This window comes from Leptinotarsa decemlineata, unplaced genomic scaffold, assembly GCF_025532065.1.
Source record: "Leptinotarsa decemlineata unplaced genomic scaffold, Ldec_3_MD MMD2_tig00026294_RagTag_RagTag, whole genome shotgun sequence".
Taxonomy (NCBI): domain Eukaryota; kingdom Metazoa; phylum Arthropoda; class Insecta; order Coleoptera; family Chrysomelidae; genus Leptinotarsa; species Leptinotarsa decemlineata.
In genome coordinates, this window is record NW_027412674.1 from 7,668,984 (window position 1) to 7,696,961 (window position 27,978).

The following is a 27,978-nucleotide window of genomic DNA, read 5'->3' on the forward strand; positions in this document are numbered from 1 at the left end:
AGGCTTTAGAAAATGGTGGTGGTTCAAAACCATTATAGTCTATTTCAAAAGAGTGTAGAGTAATAAATCATGAAGTGTCATAAAATTTGCCTGAATTTCGTTGTCGTCCATGGGCGTAGGCAAATCTTAGGATTATTAAACTTAATAATTAAAGTAAATTAAAAATTACAGACATAGATAATAATAAAAGGCCATTTTTGGGAAGTAATTTGGTCTAAAACTAAGTACCTACATGTATTTAGGTAAGTAAAATTTCTTAAAAAAAGATTAAGATTAATTTTAGTGGTTCTTGTAAACTTATTTAATATGCAATTTGGGTTCATGATTTCTCAAAAAAAGGTTAACACTTAGTTCCGAGGTGCAATGTCATTATAATAATCCCTTTTTGACCCTGCCCACCAATCATGCAATACCTATTAAACCCAGGTAATTAAGAAAAAGGGTTTAAATATATTGTAATGGTGTCTTAAACATTCGAGTTATAATAGTAATTGTTACTACACCAATTAAACGTACAGTGATATTGTGATATAGAAATAGTGAAAAAGTTATAAAATGGGGACATTTACTCCAAAGAACAGAAATGTAAAAAATTCTCCGCTATCTGTTTGCGAAAAAGTTATAATTTTAAATGTATATGATTGCATAAAACACGATCACCCTAGTTTGTCTGTGCAAGAAAGTGTTGAGCGATGTGCCCGAATGACTGGAATTGGACAGTCCACGATTTTTAAATTATTGCGAGAAAGAAAGATATCAGGCCAGGTAAGTCCATGCAAGAGAAAATCAGGAAGACCAATAAAAATCTTAGATGAAGACACCAAATGTGACATTCGAAGAAAAGTTCATTCGTTTTATTTTAAAAAGGAAATACCCACTCTTGAAAAAATATTTATCGAGATAAGCCAAGATAACGATATTCCTTTGATATCCAGAAAACTTTTATGGAAAACTTTAAAAAGTATGAATTTTGCCTGGGAAAAGCACAATCGAAAGGCACTATTACTGGAAAGTGATGAAATTGTTTGCTGGAGACGAAAATATTTGACAACTATAAAGCAGTACCGCAGAGAGCAAAAGAAAATTTTTTATCTTGATGAGACGTGGATAAACGAAGGTTATATAGTCAAAAAAATGTGGCAAGATAAAAATATAACAAGTTCTCGCCAAGCTTTCATAGAAGGCCTTTCGACGGGTATTAAAGTGCCTTCGGGAAAAGGGAAGAGGCTTATAATTGCTCACATTGGAAGCGAAGACGGATTTTTAAAAGGTTTGTTAAGCTTTGAGTCGTGCTGGACGGGAGATTATCATGAGGACATGAATTCGGATGTCTTCGAAGACTACTTCGGGGAAATGTTAAAATTTCTTTCAGCTGATTCGGTCGTGGTTATGGATAATGCAAGCTACCATTCAAGGCGCTTAGAGAAGGTACCAACTTCAGCTTGGAGAAAGCAAGAAATTATTAACTGGCTGTCAAATAAAGGTATTCAGTTTGAGACGAATTCAGTAAAGAAGGAACTACTAGCCATAGTAAAACAACATAAATCTCGCTTCATGAAATATGCCGTAGAAGATGTAGCAGAAAAGTATAAAGTAACTGTGCTGCGCCTACCGCCATATCATTGCGAATTAAATCCTATAGAACTTATATGGGCACAAGTTAAAGGATATGTTGCAAGGCACAATACCACATTTAAAATGAAAGATGTCAAGGTATTGTTTGATCAAGCCATTATGGAAATCACATCAGAAAACTGGCAAAAAGCAATCCAGCATGTTTTAAAAGAGGAAGATAAAATGTGGGAACTGGACAACTTGGTCGATCAGGTGGTTGACCCTATAATCATAACACCAGGGGATGATGACAGTTCTTCGGATGAAGACTATACTGATGTAGAATAATTTAATTGAATTGTAAATATTCTGTAGCGGGATAAGCAATCTGGACAGAGACCAGTGTATCAGTGACAGTGACACTTTTGCTTAGGTTAGGGTTTAGAATTAAGGGTAGTCTGAATAATTATTTTCTCGGAAGGTTCTCGAAAATTGTACCTAGTAATCTCTAGAACATTCAATTAGGGTATAAATAGAGTGTTGTTAAACGTTAAGGGAAGTTCACAGTTTTAGTATTGTTCAAGTGTCAAATTGTAATAACGTATCCAGTAAAGTTCTTGTCGTTTTTGTGAATAAATTGATTTAAAGTCCCCACAAGTGTTTCAATACGTAAAGTTCGTTCGTGTGTGTTTGTGAGTATTTCTCGATTTCGGTTCGTATATATTTTATTGTTATACATTTTATATTTTTTTAATAACACTGTTCTGCTGTATTAAATTTTTATTTCCTTTAATATAATTTTTATGAATGCATATTCTTTTGGCAATTATCCCACTAGCGCGCCTCTGGCTCAGTATTTATCCGTCGATAACATAGGACAAATCCCTTAAAACAGGGTGATACCTACCTGCTCTTTATGAAACGACATAATTTTGCAATGCGGACTAGGGAAGTGACAGAATTTATTGACGGATCACCCTGTAGCGCTTTTGAATACTTAATGAGATTTTATTACTCTACACTCTTTTGAAATAGACTATAGTCTTACATTGTATCATTCATCAACAGTCCTTGTGCGGAAAATGTTTGGATATGTCTGAAGTTCTAAAACCAGTCATATCAGTTGTTAACTTCATCAGATCCACTGTGCTGTATCACCGACAATTCCGCGAGTTTATTCAACAGATTGGAGAAAATGATTAACCATATCATACTGCCGTACGCTGGCTTAGTTGCGGAAAAGTCCTTGAGCGCTTTTTTGAACTTCGAGCAGAGATAGAATTTTTTTTTAAATGAGAAGCAGCGCCCTTTTGCCGATTTAGAAAATAATGAATGGATGTGGAAGTTAGCCTTTTATGTCGATTTGACAAATCATATGAACGAACTGAATTTGAGATTGCACGGAGAAAATCAGCTTCTCCCTGATTTATACATCAATATCAAATCCTTCAGGCATAAAATGATACTACTTCAATGCAATTACGTAAAAATGTTTCACACATTTTGAAACTTGTGAAATATTCACCCACACTACAGAGACTGAATTTCCCGTCAATTTTGCAATCGAAACTTTGAGTGCTTTAAAGATAAATTTTGATACTCGTTTTTCAGATTTTGATGTCATTGCAAATAATATTATACTTTTTCAAAATCCTTTTGATTCTGACATTGAAACCCTGGCTCCGGAAGTCCTAATGGAAATTATTGATTTACGGTGCAGTGATATGCTTAAGAACAAATATAAAAATTCATCTTTGTTGGAATTTTATAAGAGCGTTACACTGGAACAATTTGATAGTTTGCATAAATTTGCTCGTGGGTTGTTTTCTGTTTTTGGTACTACTTACTTGTGTGAGAAAACGTTTTCCAAGATGAAGTACACAAAGAATGTTTACAGATCTCAATTAACCGATGAGCATCTTGAATCTCTTTTGTTAATTGGTACAAGTAAAACTGATCCACAACTACAAAGTATTGTCGGTGAAAAATCACAATTACATAAATCTCATTAGTGTTTTTGTTTTACTGTGATTCATTTCAATTATTTGTTAGTTATTGATATGCTTAAACTTATATACTTAAGTTAAGTCTTCTTTGTCATAATTTCTGTCGTTAAGTTTTACTTTCCAAGTAAATAAAACCGAGTAATTATCATTCTGTGTTTTCTTCTTCAACTTATCACAACAATAGTAACAACAATTAGGTAATCATCGGCTGTCGCGGGCCATATTGATGACAGTAAATCATTGGCTGTCGCGGGCCAGATTGATGACAGTAAATCATTGGCTGTCGCGGGCCAGATTGATGACAGTTCATTGGCTGTCACTGGCCGGATTGATGACACTGGCGGACCGGATTTGGCACGCGGGCCGTAATTTGGAGACCCCTGATCTAGTGTAGTGTGCTAGTGTGCTAGTGTAACCATAGTTATGGTTATAGGGGGTGGTGAAAATTCAATTGTACACTATTGCTATCTCGGTAACGGTAGAAGATACGATGTTTATTGAATCAGACAAAAATGTACTATTCAGAATGCAATGGAATTCTCGAAATGATCGAAAAAGACTGAAATCGTTAATTTTGATTTTTCTGCTTGGTATCTTCATCATAAAATGTGGAAAGGAATTATGAATGTTTTTGATTGAATTTCATGAAGGCTTCAGTATGTACTTATGACCAGGTAAGAAACCGACAAGATGAAAAAATAAATTTTAGGCGTTGCGTTTTCCACCCCTTACAACCATGGGGTAAACCAAATAAATCACTGGCTGAGTGTCTTTTTGGCAGTACAAAACGTCAGGTCAATTTCAGTATTGTAACTTCTTCAGTGCTTGTGAAAAAAATTGTTATACAGATTTTATGTACCCCCTTAAAGGGGCTATATCTTAATGAGGGATGCTCCAATGAAGTTTCTTTATATGAAAGATCCTATCTTTTTTTCGATTAGGAATCACTTCCTCAGATGTTTTACACTTATTCAGGTACACCCTGTACACAACATTTATGATTATTTACATGGGCGTGAACACTGTACATGTGTTTAGGAAAACTAGTTGGTGAATATATTACTATCTTTTGCAGTTCCTAAACTGGAGCAATATACAGGGTGAAACATTGATCACCTTAAAACAAAAATATACGCAGTGAGTGAAAACGAAAACGTTACAATTTTTCAAAAGGAAACTAACTGATACCTTAGTACTATGTAACTTTTCTATTTGTGATGTAGTTTATGGCCCATTGGCGCATTGAAATGGTACAAAAACCTTGTCTAAGATTCATCCATGGTATGAGTTAGTACGAACGTATCACTCACAAACAAACAAACTAGTTATCAATGAAAAATCAACGCGAACTCAACTCTGTGACTACATTATTTCATGAGCTTCCAATCAAAAAAACTCCGCACTGCTTTCCATTGGCGTTCGTTTAATTATCATATTGGGCGTTGGATTATATCCGACATACACAACAGTAACAGACAACAATAACAGTAATCCCTTAGGCATTACGCAAGGTGTCCCTCAAGGATCAATATTAGGCCCCCTTCTATTTATAGTATTTGCCAATGACCTCATATCATACTTGAATGAACACAATAAAACTACTACAACATGTTATGCAGACGACACAAACATTTTGATCATAGAAGAAGATTTAGTATCATTGAAATTATTGGCTGAGACTACCTATGCTAAGGTGATAACATGATCAGACAAAAACCATTTAATAATTAATAAATCAAAGACTAATGCCCTGATGTTTTGTTCAAATAGTCGGAAATACCACCAGCTATTGTTGTTTGAAAATACCAATAACGTCGTGTCTTCTTCTGAATCTATCAAAATGACAGGCATTACCTTTGATTCAAAGCTCTCATGGATTTCTCATATTGATACTGTCTGCGGCAAACTTAGAAAAGAATGGTATGCACTCAAGTTTATGTCGAGTCATTGCAGTGAGAATATCCTTCTGTCTTTGCCCATTTCCATTCTCATATGAGATATGGAGTTTTAAACTGGAGAGCAAGTTCCTCTGTACAAAGGGCGTTCTTATTACAAAAATACGCAATCAGAATAATTGTAAAAGTGAGTAGAAGAGAGTCATGCAGAGAGATTTTCAAAAAATTCAAAATTTTGACTGTTATGAGCACATAGATCCTCGAAGCGTGTTGTTTCATTTTCAAAAATAAGGCCACTTATAATGCTATCAGAACACAACATGAACATGATACTAGAAGAAAAAACTTTATTTTGCCCCACCAGCATATCACCGTCTGGTATCAAAAAACTTTTAATATATTGGATACAAATGCTATAATTCTCTGGCGGATCACATGAAGAATGCAGCTTCTTTAACAATTTTCATAAATCTCCTGAAAAAACACTTACTACGCAAAAACTGCTACACCATAGAAGAATTTTTTAATCAGGAAACTTTAATTTTCAATGGAATATGTAGGCAATATGCTTTTCATGTATATGCGAACTAATGTGCATTTATGTATGTAAACATGTATGTGTATTTATATTTATGTGAATATCTATAACAATTTTTTCAAATCTGTATTGTATTAGGTATGTTGTTATACTACTTTTTGACATTTTTCACAATTTTCCTGTATTTTTTAACAAGTTAATTGCTGGAAAGAAAATAAATAAATAAATAAATAAATTAGCCAGGGGAGTAGTTGTTTTCTGGTATGTGTCAGTCCATTAACCTACCGTGTAGGTGAGTTGGGACTGGCCCGAACGAATTGTTCTTTTGGATAGTTTTCTTTTGCAGGACCTTTCAGTCGTCATTAATGCTAACAATATCGAATACATTCTTTACCTTTTAAATAGAAAAATTTTGCGGAATATATCAAATATTGCACTGGATAACATTCTCACCTCTCTGGATACTCATTCCTTATTGATTCTTCATATCTCTCTTCGCGATATTCAGTCGAATCGGGTTTGCCCTCATAATTTTCTGGAACTCTATTGTAGAGTGCAGGATTACCTTCCAAATCCCGATACGATGTTCTTCTTCCGTAAGTTGGGTACCTATTGCCTCTGCCATAAAGGCCTGTTCTATTGTGAGCAGGATATTTGCTCATGAATTGCTGCAAAAAAAGAGATATTGAATTACAAAAGATCGAAAGAACATGCTAATATTTAGGAATGCCATTTTCAAAATCATTTTGGAAAAAAAACTTCATATGAATAATACATATCTGAGGGTTTTTTGAACTATACGGTGATAAAGCTTTGGGAGGATGTCGTAGCAGATGCTCATGAAAATTGAGAATTAAATTTTTTTTTGTTTTTTACCACTTTCATTTGTAACTGATTTTACTGCAGTTTCGTCCTAAACGGATATTTTCAGACGATTACAATAAACCGAATAGAAATAAATACAACGTGACTCACGGTCGATGGTAGGTTAGACGTTTCTAGAAAACGCAAAGCATGATTTTTCTGAAAATTTCACTTCTCACATTTCCTGGCCTGTTCTATCGATCTAAAATATTTTCAGCATTGCGGCGTTGCTACTTCTATCAAAAAGTCCTAGCAACTTTATTTTTTAAACGGAACACCCCGTATATTAATACATTTTTGGAATTGCTCTGGTATTTTAATACTTTTTTGTTAATAATGTCCTATACCTATCTCTATCTGTTTTCGATATAAAAAATAAATTGTGCTAAATATGTTCCAAAACATAGCCTTAATTGAAATTAAGTACATCAGTACTCTCAATTCATGAAGAGTTGATATTCTGATGATAGTTTGGGCAAACTCGAAATATTCAAATAACACCAAGAAATCGACTCCATATCATACAGAGCGTGCTAAAATTAATATTATTTCCATTGTGCATAAAAGTAGTCAAAAGTTAATTTTTTCAAATGAAACCCCCTGTATATTACTCGTTGAATTGGAAGATGGTGAAAAATGCTTCAAGATGATATATCATGTCCCTTCCGAGAAAATTCTTGAGGATATCGTTGCTAGTGTTGAAAGTTCGATTCAATATATGCCCGATTTCTCGAAGGGACTAGTTCGAGAAAAGTTCAGGAATCAAATCTCCAAGAACAAGATAACAGATAAACGGAAGCATTCAATAAACAACAATAAAAACCAAAAGAAACTTATCAGACGATTGAGAGAAAAGGACGTTTTTCATTTGAAAGCCGACAAAGGTAACAAAGTAGTAATTCTGGATAAATCGGACTACTACGAAAGGGTCAATACTCTCATTACTAACGGACCGTATGCGAAATTGTCTAGGAACCCGTTACAAAAGATGATTGCCGAAGTAAAAGACATCCTTAAGGAATGCGACAACATATTTACCCTTCAACTGAAACGGAAGTTACAAGTTTCCAACCCAACGGTGTCGAAACTATATTGCCTCCCAAAAATCCACAAACCCGGAAAATCAATGCGCCCCATCGTGTCAGCTATTGGAGCTCCTACCAACCAAATAGCAAAGTGGCTCACTAAAGAATTTGAAACCTTGTCTATTGCGGAACCAGGTTTTAGTATAAAAAAACTCTTTAGAGTTCATACAACATACAAAAAACGTGGTTCTGCAAGAAGGTGAGATTTTGGTTTCTTTTGATGTTAGTTCCTTATTTCCTAGCGTCCCAATTCCACAGACTTTGTAATACCTCAGGGAATTACTAGAGAAAAATAATTTCAATAATGACGAAATCCATGAATTCGTTTCTCTTACTAATTTGTGTATGAAACAAAATTGGTTCCAGGTAGAAGGTTGCTTTTATGAACAACAGGAAGGAACGGCCATGGGACACCTCTTGTCCCCCTACCTGGCAGACCTTTTCATGAGCAGATTCGAAATGGAAACCAAAGAAGAAGTATTTTCCTAGGATTTGGCTAAGGTACGTGGATGAAATTTTCGCGATATTCGATACCAAAAAATCGAATATTGACGACTTTGTTTCCATTTTGAATGATAGATGTCCATCAATGAAATTCACATATGAGTTAGAAAATAGGGAACAACTACCATTTCTTGACGTTTTGGTAATGAGGAGCCAATATGGAGGGTTAGAATACGATATATTTAGAAAAGAAACAAGTACGTACAGGTATATTCCTGACAGTTCACATCACCGTGGACAGCACAAACGTGCTAGGTTGAATTTTTTAGTGCATCGTCTTTTGACTTTCCCTCTAACACATGATATGTTCACAAAAGAAAAAAGTACAATACAGGAAATGGCAGCCACTAACGGTTTCTCGAGGGGTATTGTAGATGACATAATAAGGAAAGAGAAGTTTAGGTTAAGAATGAACGATATCTCGACTTTCAGAAAGGACAAAAACCAAGATAAATATACCTCAGTTCCATACCACCAATATACGAGGAACTTTGGAAAGATTTTCAAGGAATTAGGTATGAAGGTGGTTTTTAAAACAAGTCATACACTACAGAGCTATTTGGGAAGTCCAAAAGACAAAGTCGAGAATTCGGAAAAGTCTGGAATTTACGAATTTGAATGTAAGGACTGCGATGCAAAATATTACGGACAGACAAAAAGATCTATTGAAATAAGATATAAGGAACTCATAGCACACTTAAAATATGGAAGACCTGAAAAATCAGCAGTCGCCCATCATTTTTTGCAACAAAACCATTCCATAGACTTCAGTTCTTTAAGATTAGTTAGACAAGTTAACAACAACAGGCAACTAGATGCCTATGAGAGTGTAGAAATAAGTAAACACAATAATATTATGAATAACGATGACGGACCTATACCAAAGAGCATACTATATAGGTAGCTTGTTAAAATAAAATAAAATAATGTTGTTGGGTTTACTGATTACTACATAAAAACACATTGCACAAAATTAATTTGGATAGGCAATATTGTGAAATTAATTTTTATATAGCTGAAAATTGTTTTATATAAACATTTATTGTAAAATGATAGATAAGGCAAAATTGTAAAATTAATTTAGGTTGGTATACCTGTATGGTTGGTACGCCTGGATGGTTTACCTGTATAAGTTACCTTTATAGCGTAAATAGGATTAGCTCGCACTAGTTCTTAGTTTTAATCTTCCTCTTTTGAAGATGATCACTTGGTGATCGAAACACGTGTCGAGGTGTTACTGTTCAGCAAGAAATGAATTTATCATTTCATATTCAGTATCGAAAAAATAGCTTTTGTTGGAGAATTACAAGAACTCCCAATTTATAACATTTTCAAGTAAATTTCAGGAATTGAAAAAATCATGTTTTGGACTGAATAAAAATATTTTTACTTTTTCTGGATTATCGTTATGAATATTCAATATATGTATAGAAAAGTTGCATTTACGCAGCTTTGGCGGTTAATGGGTTAAATAACATCGAACTAAAAAAGTTAAAAATATTTTTTTAATAAACTTCAAACAATAACGAACGAAAAATACTTGTTATTGTGTTATTGTGAAAAAAGCAACGGGCGCTTGATATACAAAAAATATGGCACAAAGCGCCCACGCTTTTTCACAATAATACTAGTATTTTTCGTTCGTTATTGTTTTGAGCTTATTAAAAACAAATATGTTTAACTTTTTAATTCGATGTTTTTTAAAAGCGTGTGTTTTAGTTTTTTAAACTATATTTATTTTTCATTTTTTACTTTTCTTTGCTATAAAAGCGTGTTTTTCAGTCTTTTTAAACTATATTTATTTTATCTAAACTTTGGGACCAATTAGCAGTATATTGTTTAGAAAAATGACGATTGATATTTTCCAATTCCGGAAAGTGAGCCTGAAAATCAGCGACCAAGCCCAAGGCAGCAGGCGCGCAAAGGAAGGTTACAAATAAGGTTACGTACATCGCCATCTGCCCGCGAATAGATCAAACAATACTGTCGATATATCCAGAGGGTTACGTATAGCGCCATCTGCCCGCGAATAGACGTAGCAATAATGTCGAAAATTATGTCAAAGACAGATACTGAGCTGAGAGTTACAAACAAACATACACACAGGTGAAGCGTGTTAAAAAAATCCTTTTTTCTAATGAAGAAATACATGTAAAGTGAGTTCGAATTACATCAAGAATGTTACGTACACTACCATCTGCCCGCGAAATGATCAAGCAATAGTTTCGATAATTCTATCAAATACAGATGCCATTTCCAAAGACCGCTATTTAGTCCATTATCAAAACAAATAATCATTTTGCCAAAAATGAAGTTGATAATCATTTGGTCTGATTGACAAAATTAAAGATGAATAATTATTACAAGAATTTGACCTGAGTCAACATTGCAAAAGAAACCCGTATTAAAGAGATGAAAGAAACCGATTTACATTTATATGGAGATTAGGCCGACAGTAACAGAAACGTGAGTTATTAGAACATAGTTTGAAGACTTGGGGACATCTAATAATATTGATTTTTCCCAACATCATTATTCCTCAACTATATATACTAAAATATTCCTAATATTAAAAAGAACGGGTTTACGATTGACGTGATAGTGATAGTGACGTGACGTGATAGTGACGTAGACATTTTTATATATAGATTCGTACTCAAAATCCATTACAATAAAAACGAATAAATAAATATCCTTTCGCTCAATTAATTAAATAACATTATAAATAAACTTTAATGACAAGTGATTTTTTTTAGGAAAAGCCCTTACTTTCGATAGAATATTCATCAAATATCAAGTTTTCAACCATGTATTCTCGAATGTTCAAAGTGGAAAGGTTTTATGGCAATCACCAAGGGAATATGTGGTAAAACTTACACCAATCTCACTATACTTATCTTCAATTCACGAAGATATCATTTTCTTCCATTTGTTATTTGATTTTCGAAACAAACAGTTGCTCGAAAAATTATTTGCTCTTATATCATATCATATGCCTCGACACCTCGACACGTGTTTCGATCACCAAGTGATCATCTTCGAAAGGAAGATTAAAACTAGAAACACTTTCAAGGTTAACCCTATTTATACTATACAGGTATACCATACAGATGTACTACACATACAGGTATACCACACCTTTGGTGTCTTAAATTAATTTTACAATTTGCCTAATCTATCAATTTTACAATACGTCTAGTCTAATCTGATCTAATATTTAAATGTTATAGCTATACAGTGTGTCCAAGATAAGGATCCTAAGCATGGGAATCTCAGTACCTGTTGGAGATACAGCTTAGGTTAAATTAGGAAAAAGTTGTGTTCTTTAAAGCTTATTTACATGCCGTTTAGAAATTTGAAGAATGTTCATGGCCTGCTGAGATATTTGGGAAAAACGAGAATTTGACAATATCAATTTTATTTTTTTCTGATTTTATTTGAAAAGATATCAAAAAACGAATAACACTTTTTCATTTGCACTTTTAAGGTACTACTTGATGGTATTTTTAGATTTTATATCCGACGTTTCGTTTTCAAGAAACCATCATCAACTTTATTTTTTTATATGACCCGAAACAAAAGTACACCCTGTATCTGATTCCATTTTTTATTAAGAATTCAAAGATGTATCACATGCCATTGTTTTCTTTTTAGTTTAAAGGAAAATTACATTTTTTCTATTTTAAAAAAAATCTTTAAGTAGGTGTTGCAAACAAATGCTTTGACGTAAATACCTGTCACCGAGCCTGTCAAATATTATTTAATTACACGATAAAGTAGTAATTGTCGTTGTTGTTAGCCTGTTTGTCGAGTTGTTGTTTTTAGAGTTATTATTACTGTTGTCGTTATTATTGTTTATTGTTGAATAGATAATATTGTGTTATTATCGTCGAATATGCCGGGTGAGCATTATAGCCATGAAGAAAAGTTTGACATGCTAACGTGCTACATTTTGTGCCACAAAAATACTGTAAATACAGCAGCAATGTATCTTAATACATATCCAGAAAGAAAGCAGCCATATAAGTCCATTTTCTTAGAGCTGGCTCGAAATTTAAAAGAATATGGTTCATTCAAAAAGCCTGTTTTATCTCGAAAAAAGGAATCTTCAGAAGAAGCCCAAAATAATGTTTTACAAGCAGTTGTTGAGAACCCTGAAATATCAACTAGGCAAATCGAAAATAATGTAGGAGTAGCCAAATCCACAGCTCAATTTATTTTGCGTAAAAATAGATATCACCCCTATATATTTAGGATTTGCCAAGGACTTAAACCAGGGGATTTCGAACGGCGCCGAAATTTTTGCGAATGGTATACACGCGCGTGTGAAGAAGATTATAATTTCCCTTCAAAAATAATATGGTCCGACGAAAGTATGGTCACTAATAATGGTATCTTCAACCGCCGCAACACGCATTACTGGGCTCAGCAAAATCCGCGTGTTAAGAAAATATCAAGACATCAAGAACGTTTTGGGTTTAATATGTGGTGTGCAATTTTAGGAACTAAAATACTAGGTCCGTTTTTTTACTATAATTCTTTGACCGCCGAACGATACCATCATTTATTGCAAAACTATGTAGAAGACTGTTTAGATAATTTACCTTTGGCACAGGTCAATAACTGTTGGTTTCAACAAGACGGTGCTCCTGCACATAATTCTAGACAAGTTCGAGAGTATCTTTCGCAGCGATTTCCTGGAAGGTGGATTGGAACCTGTGAAGTGAAGTGTCTTGGCCAGCGCGATCCCCTGACTTAACTCCTCTGGACTTCTTCATATGGGGTTTTGTTAAAAACCGGGTTTACCAACATTCTTTTGAAACTGAACAGCAGTTACGAGAATGTGTAACTGTCGCATTTAACAGTATTACACCAGAGATGTTACGTGATGTTTTAAGTTCTACAGTTAGAAGATCATACTTATGTTTGGAAAGTAACGGAAACCTGTTTAAACACCTCCTTTGAATTAAATAAAAAATGCGTTAATTTCTTTGTTGTTTTCATTACTTTAAAAAAATCATTATTAACCTACTTAAAAATACATTTTGAAAATAGAAAAAATGCAATTTTTCCTTAAACTAAAAAGAAAACAATGGCATATGTTACATCGTTGAATTCGTAATAAAAAATGGAATCAGATAGAGGGTGTACTTTTTTTTCGGACAATTTAAAAAAATAAAGTTGATGATGGTTTTTTGAAAACGAAACGTCGGATATAAAAACTGAAAATACCATCGTGTAGTACCTTGAAAGTGCCAATGAAAAAGTGTTATTCGTTTTTTGATATATTTTCAAATAAAGTCAGAAAAAAATAAAATTGATATTGTCAAATTCTCGTTTTTCCCAAATATCTCAGCAAGCCATGAACATTCTTCAAATTTCTAAACGGCATGTAAATAAGCTTTAAAGAACACAACTTTTTCTTAATTCAACCTAAGCTGTATCTCCAACAGGTACTGAGATTTCCATGCTTAGGATCCTTATCTTGGACACACTGTATATAAAACCATTTTCAAGCTATGTAAAAATTAATTTCACAATATTGCCTTTATACTTGTCCTAAATTTATTTTTACAACGTGTCCTTATGTAATAGTCAGTAAATCTAATTAGATTATTTTAACAAGCTATATAGTATGCCATTTTATGCTGTCAGGAATATACAGTTCACATCACTGTGGACAGCACAAACGTGCTGGATTGAATTTTTTAGTGCATCGTCTTTTAACTTTCCTTCCAACACATGAGAGGTTCACAAAAGAAAAACGTACAATATGGGAAATAGCAGCCACTAACGGTTTCTGGAGGGGTATTGTAGATGACATAATAAGGAAGAAGAAGTTTAGGTTAAGAATGAACGAAATCTCGACTTTCAGAAAGGACAAAAACCAAGATAAATATATCTCAGTCCCATACCACCAATACACAATAACTTTGGAAAAATTTTCAAGAAACTAGGTTTGAAGGTGATTTTTAAAACGAGTCATACACTACAGAGCTATTTGGACTTCAGTTCATTAAGATTAGTTAGACAAGTTAACAACAACAGGCAGCTAGATGCCTATGAGAGTGTAAAAATAAGTAAACATAATAAATATTAAGAAATTTTTCCACAAATTTGATGGTGAAAACCGCATATCAATATCTATCACCGTTTCTGAGTTAAAACATGTTTTTTGAAAATGTGCAGTAATTAAAACACATAGTTTCAATGAAACTGATAACAACTTATACTACATTTACTACCAATAAATGAAACTTCAGCAATAATTATCATTATGAAAAAGAATGAACAATAAAATATCATTCTCCAGAGAAGGTGTTCGAAATATCTACCAGCTTCTCCTACACATAGGCGACACCTTTTCTGAACGTTTTTTGACGAATTAATTAGTTCATAGGAGCGAGAGAAGCAAAACTCTGCATCACTGCCGCTCCCAATTCATCTCTAGAATTAGTCGGCAATTTGAAAATAAAATCTTTCAACTTTCCCCAGAGCTAAAAATCCAAAGGCGTTAGGTCCGGTGACCTGAACGGCCAACGGTTGGGTCCTTGGTTGGCTATCCAATTATTACCGAAATTTGCAGCCAAAACATTGGTGGAAATTGAATTGTTGTGACGTGGACCCCTGTCTTGTTGAAACTATATTATTCTGAGCTCCATTAGTGGCAATTCATCAACAAGGGGTTCAATATTTCCCCTTTTATATGTGAGAATGCTATTATAAATGAACGGCCCGATAATTCTACCCCTGAAAACACCAGCCCACACACTAAATCCGAATCTTCCTTGACTTCTCTGCTCTACAATAGAATGAGGATTTTGTTGTGCCCAAGTATAAGAATTGAAGCAGTTCAAAATGCCGGCACGCACTTGGTTACAACTTTCTAGAAACCACTGGTAAAATAAACTCTTCTAGTGATTGGTGATTTTTCAAAATCCTTCTAACATTAGTTCTTGGTAGGACTGTTGGTATTTCCAAATTTGGCGTTTACGTTTTGGGATTATCTTCAACAACTCCTAAAACGGCTATTTCTTCTAACTTCTTATCCCTATTTGATTCATATGATTTTGGCCTTTTCTTTTCAAATTGACCACCATCAATTAGGTTGTGTTTCTAAAAGGTTGTCTCCTCTCTGGATACCTCTCGTGATACAAATTGCTTGCTACTTCTACATTTCCCCGGTTTGTATAAAACAGACGATCATATTCCATTTATCATAATTCTCATACTTGATAGCGAATGTGCTTGAAAATTGAACAAAAACCACTAATCGAAAAGCGTTTTTACTGCTTAAATAAAAATTTGACAGCTACCAAAAAATGCTCTCTATTTCAAAGAATAATCTAGCAAAACATCAAGTGTTCTATATTTTTGAAAAGGTAATTTTGAGCTCTATTGAAATATACAAGAATATATAGGATGTCTTATTGAAAAATAGTTTTCCATCAATAACTATTGATATCTTATTTGAAAAAATTAGTTTTCACACTACGGAAATGTTTTCATAGAAACAAGAAAATTTTGACAGAAAAAAAGTTAAGTTGTAATAAAATTTGACTCTCAGACACAGCCATCTATCTAGTTAGAAAAGAGGAGTTTCTCTTTAAAAGTGTCCAATTTGGCCCATTCTCAACACATCTTCGTGGAGAGTTTATTTTCAACTAAATTGCTTGGAAGTTTCTAACAATTTTTTTGTATAAAGATCAGGAATAACGAAAACAGTAATACGATACCCGGTCTAATATTAATCAAATTGTAAAAAATTATAAGAGTTCAAGTGTCTTCAGGAAGTGAAAACGTAAAGATCTCAATAAAAATATCAAGAAACAGTATTTCAACAATACAAAAATGAACCGATTATATATAAAAATATCGAATGCTTCTTTTTCAGTATAATTAGACCTCCAATGTGGACCTGAATCAATTCATTAAACACGATTCCTGAAATTCATTGATGCGATTTTGTTCATGGCTTGTAGTGACAATTTAATGGGTTCTCCAAAAATACGATTCAATTTAAAATTATAGTACCTACTTTCTTCAGTAATTATCGTTGTGAAAACTTTGAAATACTTTATTATTGGCACAACTTGTGCAATTTGTAAAGCCGTTAAATGATTTCTGAACGTACGAGTATACTTGCTGGGTGGTCTATAAAAGACAGTTTGGACCTAATTATCTTAAAATTTATTGTGCAGATATCAATTTAAGAAAAACTTGTGAAATTTGCTTATTGTCCTATCGAAACTGTATCATTTCCAGAGGTACACAGATATATATTTATGTTTTGCTTGAGACATTATTGAATCAGAAGTATGTAATTTATCTACCTGTACTACCAGAGTTATATACTGACACATCGAAATATTTTTGTTGGAGAAGCAAGAAAATTGTTGTACAATTGTTGTTCTTCAACAAAAACATTTCGAAGTGTCGGTGTAACTCTGATGGAACGGATAGTCATTTTGAGAGAAGCTTTCATAAATTCTGCGTTCCATGTTTCATGGACATAATTTTTAAATTTTATATTTAGACAAGACAATTGACAGTTGATTTGGACGTGTTTGGACAAACGGTTTTCAGAAAGTTGAAATAATCAATCTAATTTCATTTGAGTCATCTTATCGGTTTAACTATGTTCATTATCTTTCATGTGTTTCAAATTTTTGAGTGTTTATATATCTTTCTTCTTTGATAATGCATGAAGGAAAACATAAATTTTCATGCTGGCTTCATATTCATAACCTCACCTTTCGTAAGTAGATACTGCTTTTACTAGTTTTGTAATTGTTATTATATCATATCTCTGAAAAACATAGTTTGTTCTCATTAATAGATAAATCATTGCAAATGCTAATCTAATTGGAAATTGCACAAGTACAAAATGAATTGGCACATCTCTAGGTATGATAGGAATTTGTAGTATTGATATATTTTCACCTAGGAACTTGCACTTTGAAATGCTTTAATGACTAATCGCGTGCCGTTGCACGGCCGTAGTGGATTCAAATTACGAAGCGATCCAACCTTTAGTTGTAAAATATGCGATGGCATGCCTGGCGAATCCAATGACTTCAAAAACTTTGTGGATACGACATGCTCAACTTCTCATGCACACCTACGATTTTGTAGGTACGTGTGGCAGATACCCAATGGGAAAACAATAACTAACCCAGCCAATGCCGCGCAGAGACTTGAAGTAAAACCATAAGGCATCTGTGCAACGTCTTCGATTTGGAAGATTCGTCGAAAGTTATTTCCCACTGTCTGCGCGGCATTAGCTGGGTCAGTTGTTGTTTTTCTGTTGGGTATCTGCCACACGTACCTACAAAGTCGTAGGTCAGCATTAGAGAAAAGGCGCAACCTTGAGCATGTCATAATGCACCTCTCCGGAATATTAATCATTATTCCGACAACCACCCCGGAGTATGCTTGTGGAGTTGTTTCGTGGTTCTGTCTGCAGATGGCGCAGTGAACATCCCACTGAATCAACTACAGAGAGGTTACATGACTAGCTGGAATTATATTTGTTTGGTCATAATACTCAGACGGTTTACATCGTTCTGAAGAGACCGTGCCCTGTACTGATGATGGGGCTAACACCACGAAACCGGTCTATCGGTTGGTCGGATCCACCAAACGAAATTAATTTCTGCTTTCCATAGTGGGAAATTACTTGCGACGAATCTTCCAAATCGAAGACGTAGCACAGGTGCCTGATGGTTTTACTTCAACTCTCTGCGCGGCATTAGCTGGGTTAGTTGTTTTTTTTTTTCGTTGGGTATCTGCCACACGTACCTACAAAGTCGTAGATCTGCATGAGAGGAAAGGGGCAACCTTGAGCAGTTCATGAACCAGAAACACGTGTCTGTGTTTTGTATATTTTCTGAGTGCTTCGTCAATGAATTTTCCCTGCTTTCGATTATATATATATATATATATATATATATATATATATATATATATATATATATATATATGAAATATGGGATATTAAGTGAATATGGTATTGATAATGAAAAAGAATTCTTTGGACAAGCACTTATATGAAAGTGGACAAACCCCTGATGATGAATCCGTTTCTTTTGTTTTCGACCCCTTTTTTTCGCAACCAAGTGCTGCCCATCCTTTACACTTGGCTGTACCGTACTGAAGAAGAATATATATATATATATATATATATATATATATATATATATATATATGCTTGTCCAAAGCACAGGGTGTTCAATGTTTTCTGGGCAGATCCCAACTGTGTTTTTTTGAATAGCAACCTATATTTTTTATCGCTTTTTCGGTTTCTACATAGAAAATAAAAGGCACTTTATTTATATCTTCACTTCAAAAATTTTTTACGATTTTCGAGATATCTAGCATGACAACCTTTTTTTTCAAATATTCGTCACTCAGAATATTTGAAATTATAAAGTTGTGCCAAGTCCAATTATATTTATTTTTTGGTCAAATATTCTACAGTGGTAACTCTCTCAAACGATATATCTGAAGTCGACCTGTGATATACGGGGTATGAAAAACCGCTTGCCACATATTGTAAATAAAAATTTGCAGAATCTTCCTTATTTTAAAAGGAACACCCTGTATATTATTGATCCATAAGGAGCGCCAACGAAACCTCTTCAAATTTTATTGAGTATCCCCTATGCCTAGGTTCAAAAGTTTTTCTTAAAAAAGCATTTTTTTCGAAAAATGGTAGTTCTTTCTATTTCTACGCCATAAACTCGATGAAAGACTTTTTTCAAAGCGAAATCCATTCGACAACTGTCAAATGGATTTCGCTTTGTCCAAACAAATATTTTTTCACGAAATAAATGTAGGTATGTACCTATCACATTTTTCTAAATGGAAAATTATTTTTTCCATTGGATGCAGAATTTTTTCCATAAATCGTGCAATATCAAACCAAACAAGATTAAATGAAAAAACATTGTGAATATTACTAATTTTTTTTTATGTTATGGTGTATATTCATGAATTCAGGGCTTAAGTTCTAGATATTTGAATTTGTCAACTGACAAACTACAAAACTAAAAAAGGAAGAGTTTAATGAAGGTTGGTAATGAAACTTCTATAAAATATGTTCGAAATGTCTTCCATTTTCTTGAATGCAGAGCTGAAGTCTATGTTTGAAAGACTGTTCTATCCTGCGCAAGACAGCTGGTGTAATGCTGCCAAAAGCATTCGTTATTCTAAGTCACATATTTTCGGAAGAAGCTGGTGGCTCGGTGGCTCGACGTAAACCATATTTTTTATGTATCCCCATAAGAAAAAATCCAGTTTTGTTAAATCTGAAGATCTAGTGGGCCACCGTACAGGCCCATTCCGTCCTATACATTTATTGGGAAATACTTCATTTAGATGATCTCTCAATTCTGCCGAATAGTGAGCAGGTGCACATAAATTGTTTCATTCATATGTCCCTGAAAAAAGTATGGACCAATTACATATTCTCCTATGATGCCTCCCCAGACATTTATCAACCACCTATATTGATAGTCCACCTGTCTCAATAAGTGGGGATTTTCTGTCGAATAATAATAGTAATTATGTCGATTCACAAATCCATTTTTATGGAATTTCGATTCATCCGACCATAAAATGTTATTGAAAAAATATTTGTTTCGACGAATTTTTCCCATGGCCCAATTGCAAAATCTCACTTTCTTCTCAAAATCGGCATACAGTTGTATGACAGCTGAGATTGTTTTAGACCGAAAAAATATGGCACAAATTTCAATTATTGAAATTATTGTAATTAAAGTACGTACATTTTGCGGTGTAATTCAAAACTTGTTTATCTAGCAACAGATAATTTTAGGCATGGGGCGATATTTTAAGGAGAGGCTTGGACAAAAACTATGCATCAAATAAAGAAATTGCACGGTGTTCTATTTAGGGAATGAATGTGTTATAAACATAACATATATCTCGATCACAGTCGTCACATATGGATTTTACAGTAAAAAAATCACTGATATTATGGCGATACAATAGAAAGTTGTCATTTTAAGAAAAAAAAACTATAGGACACGCTATCATGTACAAAATTGAAACAAGATATCTTTCATACATTCCTCAGTCGTCAAATGGATTTCGCTTTGAAAAAAGTCGAGTTTATGGCGTAGAAATAAGAAGAACGACCATTTTTAGAAAAAAAAATGCTTTTTTAAGAAAAACTATTGAACCTAGCCATAGGGAATACTTAGTGACATTTGTAGAGGTTTCGTTGGCGCTCCTTATGGATCAATAATATACAGGGTGTTCCATTCAAAATAAGGAAAATTCTGCAAATTTTTATTTACAATATGTGGCAAGCGGTTTTTCATACCCTGTATATCACAGGTCGACTTCAGATATATCGTTTGAGAGAGTTACCAATGTAGAATATTTGACCAAAAAAAAATTCAATTGGACTTGGCACAACTTTATAATTTCAAATATTCTGAGTGACGAACATTGGAAAAAAACCTGTCATGCTAGATATCTCGAAAACCATCAATATTTTCGAAGTGAATGTATGCCTTAAGTATGTTTTATTTTCTATGTAGAAACCGAAATAACGATAAAAAATATAGGTTGCCATTTGAAAAAACACAATTGGGATCCGCCCAGAAAAAATTGAACACCCGTTGTGACCACCAATATTTTCATTTTGTCGAGCTCGAGGAGTAAGGTAATATTATAGAAATTTAGATTTCTATCTGTTTCCTAAATAGAGATATGGAACATAGCGCCACTGTTGCAGGACCCTGTATATAATTCTCAGAAAATACATGTAGTAAGTTAGTTAGTGAGTGACAGAAATATGTAATTATGTATTATTCTTGACATAAAGTCTCTATATCAATGAAGAGTTTGAACGACGATAAAAAATAGTTCAACGAGAGGTAGCAATAATGAGCATATAATGAATATAAAAGAGAACTGTGTAATGGACTTCATAGGTAGTGGAGAAGCTGAAGATTCCAGCAAAGCATTCTCGAAATGTTCGATCCAAATAACCAGAAATTTGGCAGGTCATTTTCTCTACCGTGCATGTTCATTGTTGGTAGTTTGTTAAATTGCTATGATTTCTCAAACTGAATTCTCAATTTCTGTTTTGAACAATCTTTCAAAACAACGGAATTTCAACATTGAAAAATGGTATGGTTGAAGCGCATGGCACTATATATATAGCTGTTAATACTGAAATACTTCCGGCTAATGCATATGGTTTGCATGTATTTTAGTCTCACTTCGATAAACGTAAACAAAACGAAATTATAAGTAGATTTTTCACGTCAATTCTTCGTTTGTATAACTCGGTTCCTAACATAATGGAAAGACATGCTACCGCCAACACTTTTACGTGTCTGAATTTGTAGGTAGTTGAATGCATTATTTCCACTTGATTTGTCAAGGTTTCATTTTCAAATTTACATATTATTTTGGATGTGTTATACTGGGTTTTGTAACAGAATGAATTTATTTGTACTAAAAACTCTACAAATATATTATATATGCCGCTAATTATTTTCATTCGAGAGAACTTTGCAAATTATCCTTCGGTTGTCCTGCAATCCAAGAAAATCATGAACAACTAATGGGTCTTCCAACAGAGACTTTCAAATTTTGTCAATCGATAACAGCCATCTTGTTGAAGCTTCATCTGTCAAATCATACGCAAGATCTGCCTAAAACATCGCCGCTGTCTGTGAGAGTATGCAGGAGAATTCGAGGCAGTCGATTTCGAGTCGTTCATAATAACTCGGCCTTTCGCGGACCACAGCTTGGCGAATTTCACGTCGTGACTCGGGCGTGCACCCGTACAAAATTCAAGTGACTCAGGAACTGAAGATAAACGATCATAGAGAACGATGTGTGTTCGCTGAATGGTCTATGGAGCAGTTGAAAACTGACCCTAATTTTCATCGAAAAATCATCTTCAACGATGAAGCCCATTTCTGGATGAAGAGGTACGTGAACAAACAAAATTACCGAATTTAGGACGATGTAAATCCACGTGATATCCAAGAGCGTCCAATGCATCTCGACAAAGTCACTGTTTCTGTGAATTTTGGGCTGGCAGCTTCATTGGTCAATTATTTGCGAGCGACTTTGGCCGGGCCATCACTGTCAACGGCGAGCACTATAGGTCGATGATAACCAACTTATTTTGGCCTGAATTTGATTATTTGGATACCAACGATATGTGGTTTCAACAGGACGGCGCTACGTGTCACACAAGTCAAGTCACATTGGATATTCTGCATGAGCGATTCGAGACCATGGTCATCTCAGGTGGAGGTGGCCACCGGGATCGGACGATTTGACCCCGTTAGACTTTTTCTTATGGGGTTTTCTCAAGTCGCAGGTGTATGCGAATAAGCCACAAACCACAACGGTCTTCAAAGCCATTATAATCGATGTCATCGGTCAAATTCAGCCTGATTTATGCGACAGTCGTGGAAAATTGGACGTTTCGGATGCGCTCCATCCAGAGAAGGGGCGCGGACTTTTGAACGATTTTATTCCACATACAGTGCATTTCTGTAATGTCCCCCCCTTTCATTTTTTGAACGAGTCAACTCAAAAAATTGAAATTTGGGATAATGAAATTGAGGCACCCGTTTCCAAAACTTGTTAAATCCATCAGAAGTGATTTCGAGAAAATCCAACTTTTCCGATACCTTCAATTTGGAAATCAAGTAGGTTTGTGTGACTGATTTGTTATTTGTAGGTTGTCCTTTAAAACTAATATACGGTCAGCAAACAAATATTAGAGAATGTTTTGCTGAGTTATTTGAAAACAAAAGTAGGATTAAACGAGTTTTGGAAACATATTGTGGATTCATACAGCTTTGAAAATTTATCTGAATAGTTGAGGAGTTGAAAAAGACTTATGTGATGCAAAAATAGTGTTTATATATTCAACTCAACTTTCAAAACAAAAATACAGTCTCTCATTTAAGCAAAAATAGGTTCAAACAATTACTGACAAAAATCGTATGTGTACGTGAACAGTAAAGAAACCGTGCACATACGAACATGATCTAACAAGTTTTGAAACCGTAGCATGCAATGAATAACATATGGATCTACGCACCTTTGAAACAGTTCTTATGGCAGTGGATTCGCACACTTTTGTAACAGTGTTTATGGAGAATGTAGCTAGTTTTGGAAACGTACTATTTTTTTTTTTTAATCATAGTATTACTGGAAGATTTGGTCCACTACAATTATATAGGCATGTGTCAAAGCTGTCAAAGAAGGTATTGTTGCCATTTTCTCAATTTTAGTGAAACATAAATCTAATTAGTTATGGAAACGCACGCCTCAATTAATGTATGAATACTTTATTTTGAGGTGAAATTGACAGATCAAACTTTCAATATGGCGACTGGGCGCCATCTGGGAAAAAAATTAAAAGGAAAGGGGGGTCTTGTGACATATAATTTTGAAGCTCCTGACGAATACTTCACAACCCTAGAATGTGAAGTCAATATCTTCACCTACCACAAAATGGCGGAACATTTAATAATTTCCTGAAGACAAACGCATCAATATCGATATTTCTAGAAATATTCCTTTTTATCTGCCATATGGCAATTCCAACAACCCGATAAGGTTTGTTAAGTTATTTTTTGTTTATAAAAATGACAAAAAATGTCAGTACGACAATGAACATCATTATTCAGTTAGAATATTCTTATTTAGTTTTCGGTTTCACTAGTAGAAAGGTACCACGTCAACAATTCCTAAAATGATCGATTCTCGTCCATTGAAAGAAAAAATTGAAGCGATTTTTATTTACGATGCGACGGGTAACTTTCACGAGACCCAAATGATTTTCAATGAACGTTTTCCGAATCGTCTTATCTGTAAAAAATATTTGAGGGAACTTGTATCCAAATTCACAACTACCGGTAGTATACATAACAGAAAGACCCCAGGTCATCCGTCCATTCCGGAGAACAGCAAGTGCAAATAATTGGTTAGATGAAATTAAATCCAGAACAGTCTACTTATTCCGTCGCGAATGTTTGTGAGATATCTCCTTCTACTGTGTGCAGACTTTTGAAGAGGAATAAGTATCATCCATACAAAATTAAAATGATACACCAATTAACTGAAGATGACCCTGATCAATCATGACGGAAACCATTGCAAGGCATCCTACCTATCTCCACAATATTTGTTTCAGTGACGAATGTACATTTTTTGAACGGCAATGTTCACAGATAAAATTGCCGTTATTGCGTGACACCAACCCTGACGTTTTCCGGGAAACACATACCCAATATCCAGAATGAATTAACGTTTGGGCAGGAATATTGGGACACCATATTGTAGGACCTCTATTTATTGATCAAACTTCAACAGGGGAACTGTATTTGAATGTGCTGGAAACTACTGTCGATCCTCTCATCACTGAAATCGTCGAAGCTAATCCTAATGAATTCGATATGATTCGTTGGAGTCGTTGGATTGACCGTCGAAGTCCTACAGAATGGCCAGCCCGCTCGCCAGATTCGACACCTTTGGACTTTTTTTATGGGGCTATTTGAAGCAAAAGTTGTACGAAACTGAACCTGCTTAAATATTGGATATTCGGCAGAGAATAATAAATATTTGTAAAGATATTAACGTTACTGTGATCGAATATGTTCGGCGTGAAATATTGGATAGGCTGTCCATATGTCGAGAAATTCAAGGCAACTATTTCGAGCATCTTCTGAACTGACTTCAAGCTTATTACCTCATATTATGTAGTTAAATGTCAATGTATCCAGGCAATTATTAAGAGTTTCGCCATTTTGTAATAGTTGAAGATATTGACATTATATTCTAGGGTTGTGAATCATTTGTCAGGAGCTTCGAAAAGATGTGTCACAAGGCCCCCTTTCCATTAATTTTTTTTCCCAGATGGCGCCCAGTCTCCATTTCGAAAGTTTCATCTTTCAATTTCACTTCAAAATAAAATATTCATGCATTAATTTCATTATTCCAAATTTAAATTTTTTGAGTTGACCCGTTCAAGACATTAAAGAAATGGACTGTATAATGACTTCAAAAGGTTTTGCAAACGATTAAAAAATTTCGATGATATTTAATACACATTTTGTTTTATTTATATTTGAAGATAGAAAGCGCTGATTGAAAGACCGGAGGTTTCTTCATCGAATAGAATGTAACAAATCTTTCTGACCATCCCCATGAAATACATAAGTATCAAAATATGGGAAGTTTTGAAAATACTCTAGTCCAGAGTCAAATTTGAAATTAATGGAGATTCTTAAACATTATCATGATTTGATGAACTAACTGATTAAATTACTGGTAAATTGTCCGAAAAAATGTGCCTACATATGTATTTTTCTTACAGTAATTGTGAGCAAAACTCTTTCCGATTATTTTGTTTTCTCACAAACTTTTCTATACTTCAAGAGTGAGACTTATCCACTGGTACATAATTATTTATATATGGAATCAACAAGGAATAAAACATAGAGAAAAGCTAAGCTTAGATATAATCCCATGTTTCGTAACAGCACTAAATTAATGTGAAATTCCTTGAATTTTCTTGACTTATCCAGATTCACGGTTCCAGAAGAGATATAGATAGATTTGTACCTTTGTTTGTCTTTTGAAGGGCGTGTTATTTTCATTTTATTTATAGAATATCGTAAACAATCCTCAACTTACACTATACTTACGTCTGTAACTTTTCGTATACTCGAAACAGAATATCATGATTATATTCCGGTATTAAATACATTATATATTCCTAAAGAATGAGAACAACACCAAAAACCTTCAGTATGTCAATAATAATATTCTACCCACTAATTTGAAACAGCCACGATATCCGGAAATCTGTGTTATGATAATATGAAATAACAAATGTTTCCTCTTCGGTATTAAATAAAAAGGTTCAGGAACCTCCAGATACTGTAAATGATTTGTATGTCGGTACAAGATAAAGTTACAAAGTGATCGATGATGTTTGAATCATGGAGGGCCGCCCTCTTGTCGGTAACATTTTGGAACAGGTGGTTGGGTTTCTTTTACTTACCCCGGTCACACTACTCAATATTCCTATCAGCAAGACCAGGAACCTGTAACAAATATCTAAATTTAATTAAATAATACTGGCTATGATTAAAGGGATTAAAGGCCATATTATATAGATGAATAACTAAGTCTTAAAGGTTTTCAGAGATCATGTGTGTTGTATTACATTTTATAGGTTCAGACAGACATGACGTAAAATATTTATCAGATTTGAAATTTAAATGAAGATCAATGAATGGAGTGTTGAAAGTTGATAGGTCCGAAATATTTGAATGAGTGGAAAAATGAAATGAATATCGAAATAACATGAAAATAAATCAACAATGAGAATGAAATCCAAGAGAATAAGAATGATAATTCCTGAAGAAAAACAAATTATTGTTTTCTGTAAAGGAAGTACAGCTTGTCAAATGTAGGAAGAGCTTTCTGAATTCCGTTATGGTCCCGCCCACTAGTTGTCTGTTTTTTAGAAGAATATTAGAGCGAGAGAGAGAGAGAGAGAGAATTCTCAAGTCTCTTCCTAGATTTGACGAGCTATACTCTTATATCGATAAAATGGATTAGGAAAATGTTATAAGCAATAAGAAAATGTCAATGATATCTATACAAAAAATTGAAAAATTAGGAGAAACAATAAAAATAAACGTGTGCTTCTTGGGATGCCCGACAGAAGTGATAACTTAAGCTAATCTAAGTTGAACTATTTAATATTGAAATTGTTTAACTTGAGAAAATCTTAGATTATTTCCTAAATTCGATGTATACTATTATAATAATGTAAGGAAAGGTTACTTATTAATAAAATCTTTTATTGAATCTTTTATTTTGTGTACCTATGTAGGTATATACAGTGCTTTTCTTAAATGTCCCTTCGTTTTATTTTTTGAACGGGTAAACTAAAAAAATTGAAATTTGTGATGATGAAATCAATGCATGAATACTTTATTTTGGAGTGAAATTGACAGATAAAACTTTCTAGATGACGACTGGGCGCCATCTGGGAAAAAAATTAAAAGGAAAGGGGGGTCTTGTGACACATCTTTTTTGAAGCTCCTGACAAATGCTTCACAACACTAGAATATAATGTCAATATCTTCAACTACTACAAAATGGCAGAACTTTTAATAATTGCCTGAATACATTGACTTTTAACTACATAATATGAGGTAATAAGCTTTTATATATATATATATATATATATATATATATATATATATATATATATATATATATATATATATATTCCATAGTTTATATATATATATAAACTATGGAACTAACAAATAGTGGGGCTTAGCAGCAAATGAAAGAGTCCTCTTTAAAGTTTGTCCAAGCTTTCGGAAATTTAATAAATTGTTTCCATCATCAGGGATGAACTTTTTGAGGATGTTTCATACGATGGTTAAGTAAAATATTGGACACAACATGTTGGAAGAGCATTGATACAATACCTTTAT

General features: G+C 33.9%; 1 protein-coding gene across 1 annotated transcript in view; it reads right to left on the bottom strand.

Annotated features, from left to right (window-relative positions):
* Col4a1 (Collagen type IV alpha 1) overlaps positions 1-27,978 on the bottom strand; it is a 50,816-nt gene that overhangs the window by 14,748 nt on the left and 8,090 nt on the right. Inside the window, exons 2-3 of the mRNA XM_074180268.1 lie at positions 26,523-26,565; positions 6,447-6,661 (exon numbers count right to left, since the gene is read on the bottom strand). Coding sequence (XP_074036369.1) covers positions 6,447-6,661; positions 26,523-26,565 — 258 coding nt within the window. The remainder of the gene's footprint in view (positions 1-6,446; positions 6,662-26,522; positions 26,566-27,978) is intronic.